The sequence below is a fragment of the Vulpes vulpes genome, chromosome 1 (genome assembly GCF_048418805.1).
Source record: "Vulpes vulpes isolate BD-2025 chromosome 1, VulVul3, whole genome shotgun sequence".
In the NCBI taxonomy this organism is placed as follows: Eukaryota; Metazoa; Chordata; class Mammalia; order Carnivora; family Canidae; genus Vulpes; species Vulpes vulpes.
In genome coordinates this window covers 175,475,981-175,498,411 of record NC_132780.1, presented here as the reverse complement: position 1 = coordinate 175,498,411, position 22,431 = coordinate 175,475,981, and the positions used below count along the sequence as shown (strand labels likewise).

Genomic DNA, 22,431 nt, shown 5'->3' with positions numbered 1-22,431 from the left:
CAGCATCACTGTAATTCCAAAACCAAAGATCCCACCAAAAAGGAGAATTATAGACCAATATCCCGATGAACACAGATGCAAAAATTCTCAACAAGACACTAGCCAATAGAGAATCCAACAGTACATTAAGACTATTCACCATGACCACGTGGCATTTATCCCCAGGATGCAAGGTTGGTTCAACACTCGTAAAATGTGAGACCACATCAACAAGAGAAAAAACAAAAACCATATGATCCTCTCAATAGATGCAGAGAAAGCATTTGACAAAATACAGCATCCATTCCTGAACAATTTTCCTATTCTAAGATGATGATTATTTTTTATTTTTTTTAAATTTTTTTTATTTATGATAGTCAGAGAGAGAGAGAGAGAGAGAGAGAGAGGCAGAGACACAGGCAGAGGGAGAAGCAGGCTCCATGCACTGGGAGCCCGATGTGGGATTCGATCCTGGGGCTCCAGGATCGTGCCCTGGGCCAAAGGCAGGCACCAAACCGCTGCGCCACCCAGGGATCCTGGGGATTATTTTTTTAAAGGCTGTAATGTATCCATATATTCTGTTTGAAAGTAAAATAAGTTCTGGATGTTACCCAAATAGGTCAACATTCCCATCTACTTAAACGTGAAGTGTCTGATCCTTCCCCTACTATGGAGATGTAATTTTCTATTAAAAAGGAAAAAGAATAATGTTGTTTAGAGAAAATATATTTAACTTCTGTTAATTTTTTTTGGTCTTGATTTTTTCAGCTATTAATGCTGTCAGAGTAGAGATGGACAGATGGCTGTGGTATAGAATTGTCTGTACAGAATAAGAAATTGAAGAAATTGACTCGTTTTCTATCTTTTAGAAAAAGGTCACTGTTGAACTCTGTGGAGTAGACTGGATCCAGAGGAGATAAATATTAAGCAATCCCATTTTTATTTTGTTACAAAAACTTTATTAAGTAAACTGATGATCATCAATCCCTTGTAACTAAAAGAAGTATTAGTCATTAGGTTAAGTACTTTCATTTATAAAGCATTTATTTAAAAGAGTCAGTGCAGTAACTTGAGATTTGACTTTCTACAGAAGATTAGCAAATGTGATGAACCAATCTTCACAGAGGAAATGGCTTCTAATTACATTAATTTGATGATGACATTAAAAACTACTCACTGTGGCTAAGGTGAAGGAATGTCTTAACTCATCTTTTCATAACCTGTACCTTACAGCTTAGGTCCCTGGTACTTAAGAGTTCAAGGTTTCTTGGAAAAATCTGTTCCTCTTGCTTCTTCCTTCTTTTGTCTACCCAACATTTATTCTTTTTCACCTAAGAGAATTCTGATTTTTTGGAGGTGGCAATGTGCCCAGTTAAAAAGTCACATTTCCAGGTCTCCTTTGCATGTAAAGGTAGCAGTCTGAAATCTTATCAAAGTAAGATTTTTTTTGATGGATGCTTTGGGGAAAGTTAAAAAGTAGGGCTGACCTAGCTTGAATGCATTTTTTCACTCTCCAACCACTTTCTGCCTGAGACATCATCAGTAGAGATGCAGTAAACATCTTTCTACCATGAGGTGACTTTGAAAATGGAAGTATGACCTCATGTGTGAAGAGGTAGAAAGACAGTTCCTGGGACATTTGCTGCTGTCATGAAATTGCTGTATCAACTCTGAACAGCCTATCTCCATGCTTTTGTTTTTGTTGTTGTGTAAGAGGTAACTCCTACCTGATGTAAGCCATTGCCTTGTTAGGCTCTTTTACTTATAGCCAAAAATAGTTCCTGACTATATTTATGTTGGTGATTAGGATGAAGACACAGATGGTATGCTTTTATCTACTGAGGACAAAACAAATGATCATCAGTATGTTGAATGCCAGATGTAAAACATGGTTAAAAATCACAGAATTTTGTTCTCATGACATAAAGTCTTTGGAGTTTAAGCTTACACCTTCGAAATGAGTATAGTATAAGACTACTGAAAAAAGTTAATCTTGTATTAGATGCTGTGTCCCAACTATAGGGAATGATTTTCCCAAACTTGAAAGAGAAATAGTTTATGTACCAATGTTTCAGAACCAAGACTAACTGGTTAACATCAAAGAAAAAGATTTTTACCTAATATAGAAATATTCTATTAATTTGGACTACCTCAAAATGAAATGACTGCCTGATAAAATAGTGAGAAGCCTAACACTGAGGGAGATGATCAAGAATATTTCTGAACTGTATGGCAGGTATAGCTAAATGACATCCAAATTTCCTTTTAACTCTCCAAGATTCTATGGTTCTCATACTAGAACATATACTGGAGTAATGACAAAATAAGACTTTTATTGGTTATCTCACTATATAAACCTGATACCATAGAAACATCTGATTAATCACCTTTAAAAAAATTTCATGTACAAAAAAAATAAAAATAAAAAAATTTCATGTACAATAAGACAACCTCTTTAAATAATTTATGCGGTTTCATAGAACTGATGGTAATAAGATTTTTCTTCTTTTTAATCATGGCATTGTAATATATGTAAGATACTTAATATTTTCTATAATTTCATCCTCTTCTTGATAAATCTAAATTTATTTCAAGGCTTGGATTAAATATTTCTACCAGAGAGCATTTTCTAACAATGTAAAATGGGAATAAATACCTATGTCACAGATCGTTAACCAGACTAGAGATGATCCATGCAAAACATTGGTAAGTAGAGGTTATTTTTTTAAATGTTAGATATTGTAATTAACAATACATGACTTTATTATATCACGTATCCCTATATAATTTGCTTGTGCATTTGTATCCCCTTCTAAATTATGAGCATACTGAGTTTAGGCAAGAGCCATGTCCTTTACCATGTACCCTCAAGGCTCTACCCACAGTAGTTGCTTGGCAATGATTACATATCCATGAATCTTACGGTCTATGTTGCAGGAACTAAAAGAATCATTGTATTCTGGAATGGAAGAAACCTTTAAAATGTTTATTAGACTACAACTCAGAATGATAAAAGTGACTTGCCTGATATTACATGAAGCTATGAAATAAGAACACAGGACTTTTTAAAACTCCAAATCTAGTCTTTCACAAGTTTTCTGGTCAAAATTGTTTAAAAGATCTTTGGAATATTGGTATCCCATAATAACCAACTGCATTGCACTCCGTTATTTTTGTTATTGTTGTTTATCTTAGTAGTTGACTAAATCCTGATTTTATTGGGAGTGACAATGCACCCAGCTTAAAAAAAATGCACGTTTTCAAGTCTCCTTGCATATAGACGTAGCAGTATGACTACCTTCTTGTAAATGGTGGTCTATTAAATATACATCAGTCATTTCCAAATTTTCAAAATTGTACTTCAAATGCTGTTTATTAGTAAATATTCAAAAATATAAATGACCACCAAAGCCCATGTTCTCTATAACACATAAATAAAAAATGGAAAAGTAATTTCTGGTTCAATTTCTAGCCCTTAGCTCTACACCACATCTCCTATGTTAGCTTGCCATCTTGTGGTCTGTTACTCCTGTGCAACTCATCTGACCACCACACACTCACATATCCACTTTTTAATTTGTTTTATATGCAGCGTGTAAGTTAGGTGCACATCCAATTTCACTCCCAGACCAACTTCATTTCAGCAAAGGTTGACAAACCTGTAGTGAAATACAAATGCTGACAGCTACAAATGAATAACCTAATTAAAAAAATATGCTCTGAGAGACAAGTACTTAAAAAACATCTGAATATTTATTGAATAGAACATGCATGTTTGCTGAATAGGAGTGTGCGTCATTTTTTTTTTTTTTTTTTTTTTTTGGTGAAGTCAATATGAACATGGCCTCTGATAAAGATGGAGAAGCAAGGTAGTAACAGGTTTTAGATGTAGATTTTACCAAATCAAAATGGTGACATGATCTTTCTTCCCATTCTGACACAATTACAAAATCTACTACAATGTTTGCTTTCTCTACTGAAGGTATACATGTGTGTATACACACACATATACACCACTGTGACTACGATTTAAATTTTCCTTTAGAAAGTATTCTAGGTTTAACCTCAGTAAGAACACATGGGTCTCTCAGAATAGAGGAGTCAGATGGTAACATATGAATAAAAACTGTGACAATTACCTCCAATACCAGTTACTTCCTTTCTATGGCTGTGAGTAAATGAGTTGACATACAATGAACTCAGAGGTCTGACACAATTGCTTATTAAATATTCCCTACTGTCCTTATAATAGATAATGCCAGATTTCAGTCTTTGGCTTCTCAAGGCCCCCTTCCAGGACCTTTGAGGTCAGCATTGTAACTACTGCTCCCCTGACTGCCCAAAAATCAATGTACCAAAGGCTCTGACACATGGAGCATGCCTGCCCTTTGCTTCAGTATTGCATTTCTGAGAAAAGCTGTCTATGTGGATGTTATAGCTTGGTCAATGAAAAGAAAAAAAATGTACCCATATAGGACTGGGTTATAGGACTGGGTTCCTACTGACAGTTTTAAAAATCAAAATTCAATTTTTCTCTCAATTTCAGGAATACTGGCTTAGAAAGAGCAAAAGCACAGCTAAAATCTCAGTGATTACACACAACCCACCATTTTGTGGTAGAAGGGTCACATCATTATATAGAACATTCTGGATGTTTCTGGTCTTACACTTCTAGGAGAACAGCTGTTGTCTTTCATACTTCTGGCTCATCAACTGTAGCTGGGGAGCTGGTGTAGTATCAAGATTTTACTGGAAAAAACTAGAATTGCTTTAGTTTCACATTTTATACTGGTAACATGTAGACTGCATTAAAACAAACCCTATTTTTAAAGTGTAAGACATCAACATATGCCATTACATGTGACAGAACTTGTCTTACTCATAAGTATGTTGTACTGCCTTCCATATTTGCAATGATAATTTTCACCATATAATCACGATACTCTCCTTATGTATCATTGTTTTGAAGTGGCAATACTTTCAGCCAGTAGGACAGTAGAGAAAGCATTCTAAGAAAGGAGTCAGACCTGTTTTGTAGGTTTGCTATTACAAGTCATTACATTTCCCCATGTCATTATCCTCATCTATAAAACGGTGTTGCTACTTTTTCTCTTCCTCCCATGGGGCAGAGCTTGAGATTCCATTTGAAATTGCGTAAATAAGGTTTGACCAGCTCCCAATTGCCATCATGGGATGAGAACATTCCCATTGAAGGCATACGCACTTGAGATGAACTTTGTAATGCTCCAGCTGTTAAGTAGGCTTAGTAAATTCTTTCAATGATTGTTTTGAAATTTTCAAATAATATAGTAATGTGTTTACCAGGTTTTAGGGTTAGAGGTAACAGATAAGAATTATCAAAATGACTTGTTTGACTATATTGATTACAGAAATCTTTTCCCAAATATGTAAGAGACTGATTTCACTGTATATCCCATCCCCCTTCCCACCCATAAGTGTTTAGTTGTTGGTTAACATCTTAAAGCCTCCACATTAAAAGGGGTTACTTTGGCTTGGTGAGAAAGGGGGCACTCTCCTTGTAGGGGTGACTCCTAGGTATCTGTTTCCATGAAGAATTTCCTGGTGCGATATGCTCCTTAATAGTCTGAAAGCTACCATGTCCTCAAAAGCCCAGTGACTTAAACATTTGACTGTTACAGAGGGAATACAGCATAGGAGGGCTATCATTATCACCCAGATACCCCATTCCTTTTCTCCAACCTACCCTGGGTGACAGGGGTATTTAGGCCATTTGGGATAGTAGTACTAAAGGTTGTTTTAAGTGTAGCTTGCATAGTGAACATTCTTCTGACATACTCATAGTTATTTTAGGGAAACACAAGAACCTGGAAGCTGAAATGGTAGCAAACAAAACCTCTGACTACTAGTTTCAGTTATAGGGCTCCCATTACACACCAGCTATGGAGTGAGAAGAGAGCTAGTCAGAATCCATTCAACCCCTCCACAACTGCTTATTTCTTTTTCTCTTAGCTTCTTTGGTTTAAGAGTACACAGATGCAGTGAAGATCCCTTGTAGTGAGCCCTTTGTTCCCTACCTTCATCAACACAGCTACCCTCTCTTTGTGGCACGAGACTTGATTCCAGAAGTTCTTTTTTTCCCCCTTTGGAATCAATATTAACCACAAACAACAACAACAAAACAACAATATATATAACATATCATTTACAAATTATCTAATTGCCTGGGTGGGGATTCTCTTCAGCTACCACAATTTTTACATCACTCCAAATAAAGACACTTATTTCATTTGGCTGCCTGTTTTCCAAATAAAGGTACAGATAAGCTCTGGAGTCAATGAACCTGGTTTCAACTCTTGGCTCTGCCACATATACCTTAGGCAAGATACTTAGTCTTTCCTCATCTTACTCAATTTTATCTTAAAATGAGAATAAAAGCATCTAAGAATTGATGTAAGAATAAATGAAAAAAGAATGGAAATACAAGGAAAGTTCTTAAGCAGTCTAGCACATAGTAGGGGCCAATAAATATTAGCTATTACTATCATTAGGAGATCTGATACATAATTCTCATTAGACTGTAGCCTTGGTCTTGAATATTCAAAGCTTCTCTCTTGGTCACTAAAGACGCCCTCTCCTCTCCCTACTACCTCCACCTCCATTCTTAATATTGTAATTCCTCTCCTTGACTTCTGTGTAAGCCTTTCAATTCTATTAATTATGCTCTTTAAAGAGTTAACTCTGGAACTGCAGTTTACCTCTTCACAAATTTGTATTCTGCAATCTTAACTGAATCTGGATCTCCTAAGACTTCTGGGCCAAGAGGATATGAGAAGCTACATTTCCAAACTCCTTACATGTCCCATATAGCCTGGAAGGATTCTCCCTGACAAATGGCTTAATTAAGGACTTCAGCACTTGACTATCTCCTTACACCTAGTTCCTACTAGGGATATCTTCTGTGCAGTCCATTCAATAAATCAGACAAATATTCTTTAAATTTCTCAACTCCCAACAACTTTCATCTACATTCTAACTCACAGCAATCTACTACAGCCATTTCCAGACACTGCAAGCTGCATTGTTCCTAAAATCTTAAATTTCAATCCCCTGGTCTTTCATACCTAATTCTTGGCTTTATTCCCACTATACTCTGCCTTTGTGCCATAAAGACCTCCAGTCCCTTGACCATTCTCTCTTCAGTCCTTTTGGCTTCGTTTCCTACTCTAACTGAGCTCAATTTACTCCTGCCAGGACTATCACACCTCTTCCTTCTTTCTCCTCCATTCAAGCTGAGGAACAGTACTGGAAATATTACATAATTATGCAGATGTTGTCACTACAACATCATGCTCTCAACTCAGCTGTGCCTTGAATGCTGATCAGTAATCCTTATTTTTTTTAAGACTTCATTTATTTATGAGAGACAGAGAGAGAGAGGCAGAGACATAGGCAGAGAGAGAAGCAGGCTCCTCACAGGGAGCCTGGTGCAAGACTTGATCCCAGAACCCCAGGATCATGCTCTGAGCCAAAGACAGACGCTCAACCACTGAGCCACCCAGGCATCCCTGTTCAGTAATCCTTTTATATCTGCTATTTAGCTCCTTCTCCCATTCTTCAACTCAAACCTTCACCATTTAACCTTGGTTTCCTACTTTTCCAGGGCTTGCTATTCTGTACATTTGTTTCCTTTCTTTGTGACAAGCTCAATATTTCTACTTAACAATAGTCTAAGAGATGTCCTTTCTAATTTTGTAAAGCTAATACTTCTAAACTGCATTCTTAGGACCAGGTTCTATTACTCTACTTAAACATCTACCTCTTTAACAGGTACGTCCTCAGAGTCCACAAATATTCAAGACTCATCTTAAAATCCTTCATATAAGGGCAAGCACTGACCAATTTCCTTTTCTTTCATGCAAGATACTTAAATAATTCATTGCTTTCACTTCCTTAGCTCATTCAACATTCAGTTGAATATAATTAGATAAACATTCATTGCTTGTATCCACTAAAACTTTTCTAAAGATCAATGACCACCAAAGGTTAATTCTAGTAGCCTCTTTATTCTTAATGATCTCCCAGTGCCACATGGCAGAACCAACTGTACCCTTCATCCTTCCTCAAGCTTCCATAATGCCCCATACCTTCACCTCCATTCCTGGTCCTCACCTAACCTAAACTTTCCTTTCCAAGTCATCTTTGCTAGTTTCTTTTTTTCTGTCTACTAAATGTTAGTGTTCCTCAGAGTTCTTTTCCTTGCTGATCTTTTCCTACATGCTTGCTATTTCTTTCAATTTCAGCAAAATGTAGTAAGTGCTCACTATATCTCAGATTCTGAGTAAAATGCTCATGAGACAAACCCAAGATACTTGTATTCAAGGGATTAAATTCCACAACTGTAGTTTCAGACCCCTATAAAGAATTGATCACTATTCTCTGCCTTAATGATGTATAAGAACCTCAAACTCAGTATTATTAACCTTTCTTCCAACTCTATTCCTTCTATATTATCTTGATAACAGCATCACCACTCACAATTACCAAAGCCAGAAACTCAAGAATTTTGTAACATATGCTATTTTTACATCTTAACCCCTCTCTACCAATCCTTTTCACTGGAACTTGAATATACTCAATTTGCCTATGTTGTGGAAAACTGGATGGACTCCAAGTTACTCTTCAGCTACCACTGTATCATTCCTCTTTTACAACCAAACTTTCCAAAAATAAGTGTTTATACTTGCTCTCCACACTTCTCAAACTCTCAGACTAAGTAACTGCAAAGGCCATGGATTACTTTCTTACCACTAAATCAAAGAACACTTTATAATTCCTTTGCCTCAGCAGAATGTGGCAGATTTGTACACACCTTGAAATAGTTCCATCGTACTAGTCTCAGGATTTTTCCCATTTCTCTTTTAATCTACTTTGATATACTATTTGAGTTATGCCCTGGATCCTTTTCTATACTCTTCCATTAGGCAATCAACAACTCACAAAACTGCTCTTTAATCCTTATCCTAAATAATATTTCTTCAACCATTTATTCAAACCAAAAACCTGTACATTTTCTCAATTTCTATCCTCCCATTATCCATAAATGATCAAGTTTTGTTAAATACTCTAGGTATCTTGTCTGTTCACTTTTCTCCTTTAGCTATCACTACTCTTCAAGTATTCTCTTCCCTGAACAACTTCAACAGCCTCCTTAACTGGTCTCCTTGAATTTTCCACTGGCACACTTATCAGAATGAACTTTTAAAATCAGCCTGGAGTTTTCTCTTACTTCCCTCACCTTATCTCCTTCTTTAGAGAAGTCTTTATTAACTGCTTTCCCTTACCACAGACTACATAGTACCAAATTCTCATCCTTTTACATTTTCTTATAATGCCTTTAGCACTAACAGTTATAGTATAATTGTGTAGACTCTGAGCTCCAGGAGTCAGAATCAAGTTCTCTTCATTTCCCGTTTAAGCATTCAAGAAATTTTTACTACCACTGAATACATTCTATGTTCAAGGTACCAGATTAGTTCCTGGCACAGAATAAAAAGCAATTACAACTTGACAAATGGTTTGAGGAACTCAAAAGAAATCAATGTGGCTATAACAAAGTAGGCAAGGAGAGTAACAAGATGCAATTAGAGACAGGCATCTAAACGTCTAAACACTAAAATACACACCTTATTTTATTCAGAGGGCAATGTGAAGAAAAAACTTCCCTTCTCCTTCCACTCCCCTCAGACCCACTGAAAGTATTTTTTAAAAAAGATCAACCTGTTTAGTGGGGAATATTCTGGAAGAAAGCTCATAAGGAGAATGTTATGGTGGTCTAGGCAAGAAATGATGAAGATTTGGAGAAGTGGGTTCCGTTTTGCTTAATGTAAAAATCTCTATAATTGTGACCACAGGGAAAAGGTGTGAATTTGTTACTATGATGATGTTGAAGAACCTAGACTGAGAAACCTAAGTAGTGATTTCACTTATCCAGATAAGGAATACTGGAACAGATTGAAGGTAGGGTGGGGAAAGATGATCACTTGGAGGTGTTATGTTTAACTTTGAGGTAGGCAGCTGAAATTACAAGCGTGAACTATTAAAATTTTGTCTTAGAGGTATACATTTGGGTGTGACAGGTACATTCATACTGAACTCCAGGGGATGGACTAAATCACCCGAGAGACTGGAGACACACAAACAATAAGCTGAGGTCAGGTATTGGGAGAGGTACTAGGGTTGGACTCAGTGATGGAGCAGCCAGAAAAGATAAAGAGATAACTAAGAGAATATTTCCCAAGAGCAAATCATTAACCCTAAGGCAGTGAATGAGCAGAAAAATGAACAGATATGGCAGCATGGAAAAGAATGGTGATCCTGATATGAACAATTTCAGAACAGTTGTGGGGATATTTAAAGTGGGAGTAAATGAGGCAAAATGGAATGTTTGATAACTCAGATTAGCTATGATGGAAACCAAATAAAAGGGATTATAGTTAGACGGAATCACCCTCCCCACCCCATTGTTTTAAGAATAGTAGCTACTAGGGCATGTATATGAACCATTGAAAAGAATCTAGTAGGAGAAAGTGTAATGAAAATAGCATAGTTAAAAGTAATAATAGAGTAGTTAACAGAACGTTTTTGAGGTGAGAAGTATTGATTTTTGATGAGTGCAGATCTGTAGATGGGTTTATAAATTCCCATTGGAGAAAATTTCTATCAAACTTTTCTATTTTCTCAGCAAAATTTGAGTAAAAGAGCACTGAGTAAAAAAAAATAAAAATAAAAAATAATAAAATGCATGCAAGTCATTTGTGGAAGCAAGTTACTACAATAAAACTGCAGAAAAACTGCCAGGTGGTTTTGAGTCTCTGAGATTATAAACTTGCCTGTTGTAATAATTTCCTCCCATTCAACTGCTCAAGAGCAGACAGGTTTTGAAATTGTTCTAGATCACGACACAGAGAGAGGGGCATAGTCTTAGGATACATACAAAGGAGTGCATGTAACAGTGGGATCTAGTTTCTAAGTAGGACAATTTGAGGACAGGGTGAACTGATGAATAGTGAGCAGGTTGTAGGATTAATTGATTAGCTGTGATGAGGTAGAAGTATTTTTTAGTGGTGATATTCCAAGTTTGTGGCTGGCCAAAGGGAATCTGAATTCCAAAAATGGAAGTGATACATGTAGGGCTCCTATTTATGAGGAGCAATCACTGAAATGAAGCACCTCTAATGAGCAAAACCACTGGAAAATAAAGCAGATACTATCATTTTGTACACTGAGAGGTAGGTAGTGTTGGGAGGCAGATAATAATATAAAATCAGAAACCCTGTTATAGAAGGATGTGTGAAACTTTGCCAATTTATCCATTCCAATTAATAATCCGAAAAATCACCATTTGTAAACAGCTGATACAAGCTACATTGGTGCACATATCTGCTGATTATCAGCCCCGGTTCAAGGAATGCCATTTTAGAGAAGTGTTTCCTAAAATGTGCTCCTTAGAATACTAAGTAGGACATACCTAAGTATTAACATTAAAACATATATTCACTGTCAGTTAAGTCTGAAAAATTCCCATTTAACAGTTAACATGTTCTCTGCACATAATTTTGTCTTTAACATACTAATGTGCACTGGATTCTTCAACAGCCAACTAGAACATGCTGTTTAGAAAACTGATCACAGATGTTCCAACCTGGTCGTATCTTACTACAATAAATATTTTGAAAATGTTTGCCTTACTGCTTATACTTTTTCTCAACTCTGTTAACATCTTTTCTTCTGACAACCACCAATTTTTGTCTTGAGTCTCTCTGCTTTTAATTTCCGACTTATCCAATCTATCCTCTATACAATACCAATTATCTTTCTAAAATTGGTACCTGGGCAAACTGTTGAACTTAAATGCATTCAGTAACCACTTAATAAATCAAAACTGAAAACTATAAGGCATACAAGACCCTTTGTGATCTGGCCCATTTGCCTCTTCAGCTTCTCCAACTCCCTATCTTTCCACATAGACCACTTGCAATACTGCAAATGCACATGCTGCTTCCTCATACCTCCATACCTAGAATTTACCTTTCCCCTAAAGCCATCCAAAGATTATTCATTCATCTTTCAAGACTCTTCTTTTCTATAAAGACATTCATAAATACCCACCCCTGAAATAGAGCATTCCCTTTGTTCTTTCTATAGTATTTATGTAGTCTTATTTTAATAGCTATAGCAACTGCTTGCTTATTACCCAATGATCAAAAAATTGCCTTGCCAAACTCTGTCTAGCCCTTTAGAATAATTTATGCTCAATTTAACATTGCTGAAGATTTCCCAAACTATTACCATTTCACTTCACATGATGTATTTTGAACAACATGTTCTGATCTGTAGATCCAAATTCTTTGGGTTTAGAAGAGGGAGAAAAATCCATTTTAAATGATAAAACCTTAAGCAAACGGAGGCTGTAGGAAGAAAAAAAAATCTCAAGACAATAGATTGAGGGAAAGTATACCATGAAAAATATATACTTTATGATTCCTTTTTTAATACTTAGGCATTACATTCCATATCAAATTTTACCAACATGCTGTTCTATAAATTCATATTTTCTGTTTCATGCTAAAAAGCCCACTCTGCCATAATTACTTTTAGCAAACAGTACCTGGAATATAAAAAAGATTAACTCAGTGTTGGCAAACTTTCTCCTGACTTGTAGGAGAACAATTAAAAAAATGTCTAGGGGTTAATTTTCTTCAGCTAATGAGCAAAAGAAAAGCCCCAATACAATGGTATTTCACTTAACAGTGGCTCATCACTACATTAAGCAGAAATAAATCTACTTGCTACTGCACTATTTAGCGCAGGTTTGCCAAATGCCTATCTTTAAGAGCTAGGTCAACTTCCAAGAAAACTGTACAGAAACATTCAGTTGTTAACAAAAATTTAATATTAAAATTATTCAGTTAAGTTATTGTTAATTTAGAAAAAAAAACATGTATTAATCACCCATAAGAACAACTTTTATTTTAATAAATAACAGTGGGCTTACCAAAGGGAAGGGATTTTAATGTGTCAAGTTTTATGCATATTGGTAATAAACCTTAAGGAGGTGAAACCAACTATTCAATATAACCCATTAGGTCCTAAAAATAAAACTATAATACTTTAATAAAACTTAAAAAAATATTTTCCAAAAGAAAATAATTCACTCCTTGACCATGCTTATTTATTCAGAGTACCAGCAATTTCAGTTAAGTGCTTCATTTTTCCTGCAAATCTGATGTTGCACAAGGGAATATACACATTTTCATATTATTACAACATCGTCAATATCTCAGGCTAATAATATTGTGGATGCAACTGGTTTATAACAAACACAAAGTCAAAAATCAATGCTATCTATGGCAAATAGAAACAAAAGTAAACTTAAAAGATGTTTTCTTTTGTTTCCCGTACTGACTTTAGTTGGACTTCAAATGAAGGTAATAAACTCTCCTGAAATAACCTCTATCTCTGCCGTGAATCCACAGTATAAATATGGTGAATAAAGCTAAACTATAAGAGCTAACTATATACTGAATAACCAAAATAATCAATTATAACAACTAATACTGCTCTGGAAGACCAATCTAATGAAAAAAGTATCATTAGATGTGGTGGGAAAATACAAATCTGTACAATCTAACATCTATAAACAGTAAAATCAAAACATCCAACTTCCTTATAGAAAGTGTTTCATCTATGTAATTATAAATGTTAAGGACTCTTGCATTTTATAAACACAAGATGGGCTCACTTTGATGATACCAATTTTAAGATTTATAAAAATGTTTAAAAAAATCTTTCCACAAAAGTTTATACAGTTTAAAGCTATACACCAATCTATAAATCTCAGAAAATGGAAAAAAAAAACTTTATAAGATCACATGTATAAAACAAGAAATGAAATGTGATTTTATTTAAGGCAATACTGGGCTACTTCACAAATCACCACCTCAAATATTTACACTGCTCCACACTACTAGTTTCTATCACATTCACAAAGGATTTTTTTTTTAATACCAAATGTTTAAAATCTTTGATGTAGTAAATTCTTTATTCACATTTCCATTATATTTCATGGAATCATAGTAACTATATCCAATTAGAAGCACTGAAAAAAAAAAACCTGTAGCTATAGGAAACTGCTAAAGAATCTATAATTTCACATGAATACCATCCCAAAATCCTGGAGGATAAATTTACAAAGCAGAGCAAGGTGTTGATATAATGTGCCTACTTTGTGAAGAGTAATTTTGAGATCATCTTGTAAATAAATGTTTTATGTAAAAATCAATGAACTATGGCAGAGTTTCTACTTTTAGTTCAAAAAATTCTTAATTTAAAACAATAAAAGAACAGTTTTAAAAACTTGATCACTTAGTTAAAAATTAAAATTCCAAATATAAATGTGTCATTTAATAGTTTAGACTTACATACTGCTGGTGGCAGCAAATGATTTACAATAATAAATATATACAAAAAAGATCTACAAACAAAGAGTACTGTTCTACATGAGCAGTGACTTGGTGAAACATATCAATCACACAGATAATTCAGTTTAGTTCATGGAAGGGGCAACTGGCTGATAGAAATTTGAGGTGTAGCTCAATTATTTACAATATAACTGAAATATTGATTCTGTTCAAGTCCCATAGGGATAAAAAAAAAAGTTTTACATGACAAATGTCATGTGTTTTTTTTTTCATTTTTTTTTTTTTTTTGGCCAGGTTAATTCATGTCAACAACAAAAATTAATGAAAAGTTTCACAATTCTAGCATGCTTGATGGCTTCCTATTTAAAATAAAATGGTAAATAATGTATTTATAGTACATTAGTTATCAGTACTGCCCTCTCCCTGTGGCTTTACCCATACTAATTTCTTTCATAACAGACACATCTGGATCATTTGAATGTACTTCAAGTTTTTTCAGACTGACGGTAGGTTTCATTTCCTGAAGTTGCTTTAACACAAGTTCAGTGCAATCTTTAAGAGTCTTGTCTAAAACAATTTTTACATTATCACTGCACTGAAGCTGTGATGGATTGGCAAACTGTACAAAGGTTTCACTTTCTTTACAAGCACACACATGATTTCCACTAGTCACAGCAGTCTTATCAATATTTTTTCTTGAATTTGAATGGGATCCTTTCTTGTTTCCACTATTTGGATGGTCTTTGTCAGAATTTTTCTTCTGCTTCACTGCAGACTCCTCAAGAAACTTCAGAAAGGATACTTCAAATCCCATTGGTTTAAATGAGCTCCAGTCAAAAGATGCAGGATGCTCCTCTGTTGTTTGAATTGCAACAGCAGTTTCTTCTTCTTTATGTGTACTACTTAACTCAACTGTTGATGCTGGTTCTGCTTTTTCAACTTTTCTCTTTTTATTTAGGGAGACATTTTTTTCTTTATTGACTCTCTTCAAATTACTTGTTTTTTGTTTTTCTGACTGGCATGGGTTATTTTCCTGAAAATCATTACTTACATTTGAAGAGGTATGAGCTTGGGTCTCCACACTTGCATTGTCTTCATTTATTAATTTTGTAATAAATAATTCTGTTAGCTCATCCATTTCATCTTTTTCTTTTTTTTCAATTTCCTTCTGTGGAACTGTAGCTGTTCTAGAGTTATCATTGCTCTCTGATACACATGCATCAGAATTTTTCACATCACTCTTATCACTTTCTTGCTCAGAAGTGTCCTTTAATTGTGAGTTGCAACACCGTTTGAAGACAATGAGAAGATTTCGGTGTTGTGATGTAAATGCCTTTGATAATTTATGGCATTTATAATGTCTAATTATATTGCTTTCACTTGTAACAACTGATGTACACCCCTTTATCATACATGGATACTGGGTTACAAATCTGCTTGTACACTCAGATAAGGCATCATTTCTAGCCTTTATGGAATATACGTGCTTTCCACGTTTCAGAGAATAAGGCTTATTTTCTTCAATTTGCACAATTTTTGCAGTCTTGTTTTCTAAATTATTTTTTTTCTTTCGTTTTGTTTTAGGCATTTTGATTCCTTCCTTTCCAGATCTGTGTTTTGTTCCCCGATATTTAGACTTTGTCTTTTCTTGGTTTGCCTTGCTTGACATATTTTCCTGACCAGGTGTTAATCTTCTTGGCCGAATCAAATGAGCTTTATGCTTGTCATTATGCTTATTAAAAATGTGTCGGAGGAGATTTGACCGAGTTGCATATATCCGGTCACAGCCTTCACAGTCACACTTGTATATGCCATCTTCTTCAGTTTTACTTCCCCTTATCCCAATTCCATGATCTGCCTCAAGATGAACAACATAGTTCAAATATGTGGTAAATGAAGATTTACACTCTAACTGGTCACATGGAAATTTCCCAACATCCACAGAAGCAGTCATACTTTCAATTTCCTCAGGAGTCATTTCATGAAGTTTCATGTAGTGTTGTATCAGGCCAGTAATTGCTTGGAAAATTCGGGAACAGTCACTCACCTGACATCGAAATTCTTTCACAGTCTGTTTAGTTTCAATTTCTTCACTTTCTTTACCAGCTTCACTTTCTTCTTCAACCTCTGCAGAAAATGCAGGTAGATCTGATTTGTGTACAGCCTGGTAATGCAGAATTAAGTTTTGCTGTATAGTAAAAGCGGCAAAGCAACCCTGGTGAACACATCGGTAAGGTCTGTAGGGACTGTATCTTGTTGGAAACTCAAGGGAGTCAGAAACTGGCTTCTTGCGTTTTTTCTCCTCCTTTTCCTTTTTATGTCTTCTAATTTTCCGTCCTTTGGTTTGTATGTTTGTGAGAGAATTTGTATTACATTGTTCTGAAGTAACTGTGATCACTTGCAAGGAGCTTTCTGTTTTTTCAGGACTTTTTTTTTCAAGAAGTTGTTTTTCTGGGATCACTGCTACATTACTGAGGGAATTTTCCTTTATTGCTCCCAAGTCTAAAGTTGGTTGGAATTCCCTTTTATTTTCCTCTGTCATAGTTAGCTGTCTTTTTACTTGTGTAATTCGTGGGGTTGACAAATTTTCACTCTGAGTTTTTCTTCCATAAGGCCTTTTTATTTTTAACTTTACCATTTCTTCTGTTGTAAAATGATGGACCAACTGGCAGTGTGCCCGGAGATTAGAGTTCCTTGTAAATGTTTTTGTACAGGTAGGTACTACACATTTAAATGGGGCAAATTTCAACTGATTCTTCTTAATTTCAAGAATCATCTCTGGAGTGTACTGATGAATCTTACCATAGTGCTTAAATAAAGCATCCTTTGTCATTGCACTGTAATTACAGCCTTGGTTTTGACACACAAAGGGTTTATTAACTTTGTCACTAAACTGAATGTTGCTTATAATTTCAGAAACTGGCTGAACAACTGTGACATTTGGATTTGGTTTAACAGGAGTGGGAGTCAGTGTCACTGATGTATTTATTAGTACACACTGGGGTGCTGGAGTGGACAGGTCATTTTCTAATTTTAATTTCTGCAAGCCTTCTAAAATTTCCTGTATTTGATCCTCCTTATGTAATACTTCAGATGGAGGAATGTTATTTTTTGCTGGCATTACACCTATAAAGGAGGAAAACTGAGAAGAATCAGGTAACTTGTTATTTTGCACAGTGTTTACTGAAGGAAGCTGAATGTTATAATTTATTTGAGCATTCTGTGATGTTTCACCAACACCGTGAGATCCACTTTTTACCTCAAGTATTTGAGAATTCATAGCACTTTTAATAATTTCAAGAGTCTTTTCAAAGTTTTGTATAACATTATCTTCAGAAATCTGCAAATCGGAATTTATTGAAGTTGTGCATGAATTCAAAGCCATCATTTGGGAATCACCATTTTCAGTTTTTAATGTTAAAGGAGCTAACACCGTATGGGACTCAAGATTGGTTTTAAAGTTTTCTTTCACATCAGTAATAAATAACTGATTGTCAACATTATTTAATTTCTGTGTTAGGTTTTCCACCAAACCCTGAGGCTCACAATTTGGAATTACATTTGAATGGAGGTTACTAGTTGGTATCTCAATACTCTTTGCTATGAGTCCCATTGCTGTTAAGTCACTTGTTACCAAGTTTTGGGAAGCATTAGGTGCAATTAGGGGAGGAACAACTTTCTTTCTTCTCTTCGAAGCACTGTTTCCCTTTTTATTTAAATGACTAGATCTCGTGCTCTGAGGACCACTTATAACTGAAACACGTGAACTATTACTGGTAAAAGTTTGTGATGGCCCACTAGAATTAGGGAATGAACTAGAACACAAACCATTTTCAACAGTCTTCAGCAGTAAGTCATTTGTTGGGAAAACAGGCAAACTGCTGCATTCCTCAATGGAGGGAGTTTTGGAGTTTGGTGTCCTATTCTGGTTTGTCAGCAGGGGGTTTGGGTGGCATACAGTCTGCAACAAAGGTGGCACAGCTGGATTTGGCATCACTGTTGCATTTACTTGTGCTGCATCTGAAACACAACCTGTTGGAACATGAGAAAGCATTTCGGCACCCTCAAATGTACTGGGGATGCCAGCAGTTTCCAAAGCCTGTTTAATAATCTCACTTCCTTCTTGACTGACATTGGTACTAAAGCTAGTCACACCAGTCCGAGGAAATGTATTTGGTAAAAATGTTGATGAGCGATTTTCAGCAGCAAGAAGTTGCAGGAATGATGGATCTTTAAAACATGCTTCTGGATTGAAGGTAGACTGTTGTGGCTGCTGCAAATTTACTGCATTTGTGGAGAGAATCATGCTGGCAAGAAGAGAAGGCTGTCCATTATTCTGTAGAAGTTCTTGAGCAATTTCTGCTCCATCCAGTGGTTTACAGTAAGATCGCTTAGACAAGTGTCCACCCAGAGACCTGGGATTAGTAAAAGCCCTGTAACACCTGCTACAGATAAATTTTCCATCTCTGATAATTGCAGGCCATTTAGCCCTTTTGTTGTGCTTGGGTTTTCTTTCCTTTCCATTTGGGCCCCGCCCACGGTCCTTTTTAACTTTTTCAGGTGCAGACTGTTGGGCACTGGTGCTATTAAAATCATTTGCAACATTGACTTGTGAAGGAAAAACTGCATTTTCACCATTACCTCCCTTCAGAAAGGAGGAATTAGTGTTTCCTTCAATCTGTGAGGAAAAATGATTTGTATTATTTTCCAGTTGGGAAAAAACAGAATTAGCCCCACTATCTGCTGGTGAAGGGAAGAGAGACATTGAACTACTTTCGGCAGGCAAAGGAAGGAAAGGATCTGAGCCACTGTCAATATTCAAAGGCAAAACTGTTTTGGTTAGATCTTCCATTTGTGCTGGCAAGGTAGTAGTAGATAAATTTTCCATTTGGGAACATATAATACCACCACCTTGTTCATTTTTATCCTGAGAAGGTATATTTGGATTTATGACACTTTCCGCTGAGGGCAACAGTGGAGTTGACACACTTGTTAAATGAGCTGGAAAAATGGAAGGCGAGACATGCTGCAACTGATTTGAACAAGTAGGATTCCCGTTGGCTTTGGTCTGTGATGTAAAAAATGCACTGTTAGAGCTGCTCACCTGTGATGGCAAAAAATAAACAAACTTTCCATTATTTGGTGTATTTAAGTTGTTAGATTTCTGACCTTTTTTACTTTTCCGCTGCATTTTAAATGCAGCATACTGGTCAGGGTGTGCAGTCTTCATGTGTTTCCCAATACTCTGTGAAGAATTATAGGTTCGAGTACATCCCTCGACCTGGCAACTGAATTTCTGAACTGGCGCTTTTGGAGGCACTGATGGAGTTCCTAAAGAACTACTTGGGTTGGGCTGTGGTGGAACAAATGTGATACTTTCCAATGTCTTAAGAGGTAAATTATAAAGACTGGATGATGTTTTAACATTACCTCCACATTCAAACTTGGAAGCTGGTAAACTGTTTTGAAATCCTGCCTGATTTTGCACAGAAAAGGTCATCAGGTTATTCACTTGTCTTTCTAAGTTTTGTGGGGTAAGGTCACCTATTTTGAGGGTTTCTGAATTTACTAAAGAATTCTGAGTAATCTGGGCTTCATTAAAGCAATCCTGTTCTTTTCTTTCTTGAAAACCTGGACGACACAAATCATTACAGGTATCTCCAACTGGTGTATGTAAGTTTGTGACCAGTGATTCACCAGTGCCTTCCACAGTTGAGTTTTCTTGCTTTCCAAAGTTATCCTCAATCCCCTGATTGAGGGACACTTTAATGGACACAGCTACTTCACTGGCCTGAAGCAGAGGAGTAGTCACAGGGTTTTCCAAACCATTTGACAATGGTCCATCAGCTTGCCTGAGCTCTGATGCAGAAATCTGGTCTTGTTTGGTCACAGCTGATTCTGTTTTGCTTTTATCCCAAGCATCACTTTTATCTGCTGGTAAGGTATTTTCAATATTATTTTCTGAAGGAAGCACAGATCTCTCTTTCTCGATGCTCACTTCTGTGTTCTGATTCACTTTAGAAGGCTGAACACAATCTCCAGATGAATTAAGTTGGTCTTCAGGAGGCAACACTTTTTCGGGAGTACTGTGATCATCCAGATGCTTTTCTAGCTCACTCTGAGAACGATAAACTTTACCACAACCTGTGAACTTACAAGTATAGGTATTATAATGCTGTGCTTCATGATCATACAGTAAATAAGCTTCTGAAAAAATTCTGCCACACTTAGGAAACATACACTTTGCTCTAAAGACTTGATGTTCCTTTCGGTGTGTTAAGAGCTCTGCATAACTATTAAAACCAGCCTTACATTTCATCTGTATACAGATATATGGTTTACTACCACAATGCATTTGTAGGTGATCATTAAGATGAGTAACACTTACAAAATGCCGTCTACAGTACTGGCAAATAACTTTTTTGCTTTGCATTTCAAGAAAGCGCTTGGCATCTTCATTATCCTTATGCCCCTTTACATGAGCAATTAAATTTTTAAAGTACTTAAAGCCCTTCTTACAAAAAGTTACAGGGCAATTAAATTCATTAACGGGTACTGGTTTCTGGACTGGGATCACTTCTGGTTCATAAGATTTATCTTTGTCATCATTTTCATCATCTGAACCATCATTGTCATTAAATACTATGAAATCTGTTGAATAGAGACTATTCTTTTTTATAGGTCGCTGTTCCTGCTTAGCCACAGCATTAGTCTTCTGATTCTCATTGGTAGTTGTGATTTTAGGTGGCCTCCCCAATCTTCTTAATGGTTTCATAGCTGCTAGTCTCTCTTTACTAGATTGTTTAACATGCAATGTGACATGAGGGACAAAAGTTTCTTTAGAATTAAAGTTCTTTGCACATATAGGGCAACTGTAAATCCCATCTTTATAATGTTTTTGAGCATGTCGTACTATTCTGTGACCAAGGAATTCTTTGTCACATAGCACACAATACTGCATGTAGGCTTGCCAATTCCTAAACCTAGCAGAAATAAATCCCCTCTCTCTTAATTGTTTTATTTCTCTCTTCTTCTGCTTTTCATCACAGATGTCTTTAAGAAGGCCAGAATTAGCACCAATTCCACCAGAAAGTCCATTCATAGAAGTTTCTTTACTGTCTTCTTGGTAGTCCACTACTTTCTCATAAACTTCACTGTCATTTAGTTCATCTATTGAAGACACAATAGATGCTTCTTCCCCCATTAATGCAAGACATTGTCGTTTTAATGTTTTCCAATCCCAGAATTCTGGATCAAAGGGCCACTGAGTTTTCAATACAAGTAAGAGCTCACAGCGCAGAGAATTTGGTATTGGAAGATTCTCTTCATCATATTTCTGGTCTGGTTGATTATACAACATTTCCACAGCATAATATGCATCTACTGTAGGCTCAATAAGAAATTCACTCAGTTGACAAGCACGTTTAACTTCCAGATCATCAGGCAACAAGCATGAAATGGTCTTGCAAATAGATATTTTCACTTCAGTATTTTCTGTAGATTCCAAACGAAGAGCTTTTACACATAGTTCTATACAGGTGGCAAGTCCAGCCCCTTCAGTCTGTGAAAGAGCAATAGGAAATGTTAATTTAATCTATACTAACCAATACAGATTTGTGAATTTATTAATTTTAAAAACTGATGTTTGCTATTCTCAAATTTTGCAGCAGCAACATATGAAATGCTGTCTCTTCTAAGGCACAACAGCTTAGCCTTGTGCGTGTGTATGTGTGTGTAAAATGAATTATAAAAAATAGGAAAAAAAAAAAAGGAAGAAAAGCATTGGGAACTAAGATAAGACCTGGGTATAAAATCATTAACTATAGCTAGGCAAACTTGGAAGTTATTAACTTCTCTAACCATTCATAGCAGCCCACTTACAAAATAAAGATCAAAATAGCATTTAAATTTCATAAAACATGAATATTATATATCTAAAGTATTTGATACAGCTTAGTATAATGTCTGGTACACAGGAATTAATACATGT

At 35.8% G+C, this 22,431-nt stretch overlaps 1 protein-coding gene across 4 annotated transcripts in view; it reads right to left on the bottom strand.

Annotated features, from left to right (window-relative positions):
- Nucleotides 1-12,890: 12,890 nt before the first annotated feature.
- ZNF292 (zinc finger protein 292) overlaps nucleotides 12,891-22,431 on the bottom strand; it is a 99,354-nt gene continuing 89,813 nt past the window's right edge. For all 4 annotated transcript variants that reach the window (XM_072736899.1, XM_072736904.1, XM_025983865.2 and 1 more), the window contains one exon: nucleotides 12,891-22,002. In XM_072736899.1, coding sequence (XP_072593000.1) covers nucleotides 14,848-22,002 — 7,155 coding nt within the window. In that variant the 3' untranslated portion in view covers nucleotides 12,891-14,847. The remainder of the gene's footprint in view (nucleotides 22,003-22,431) is intronic.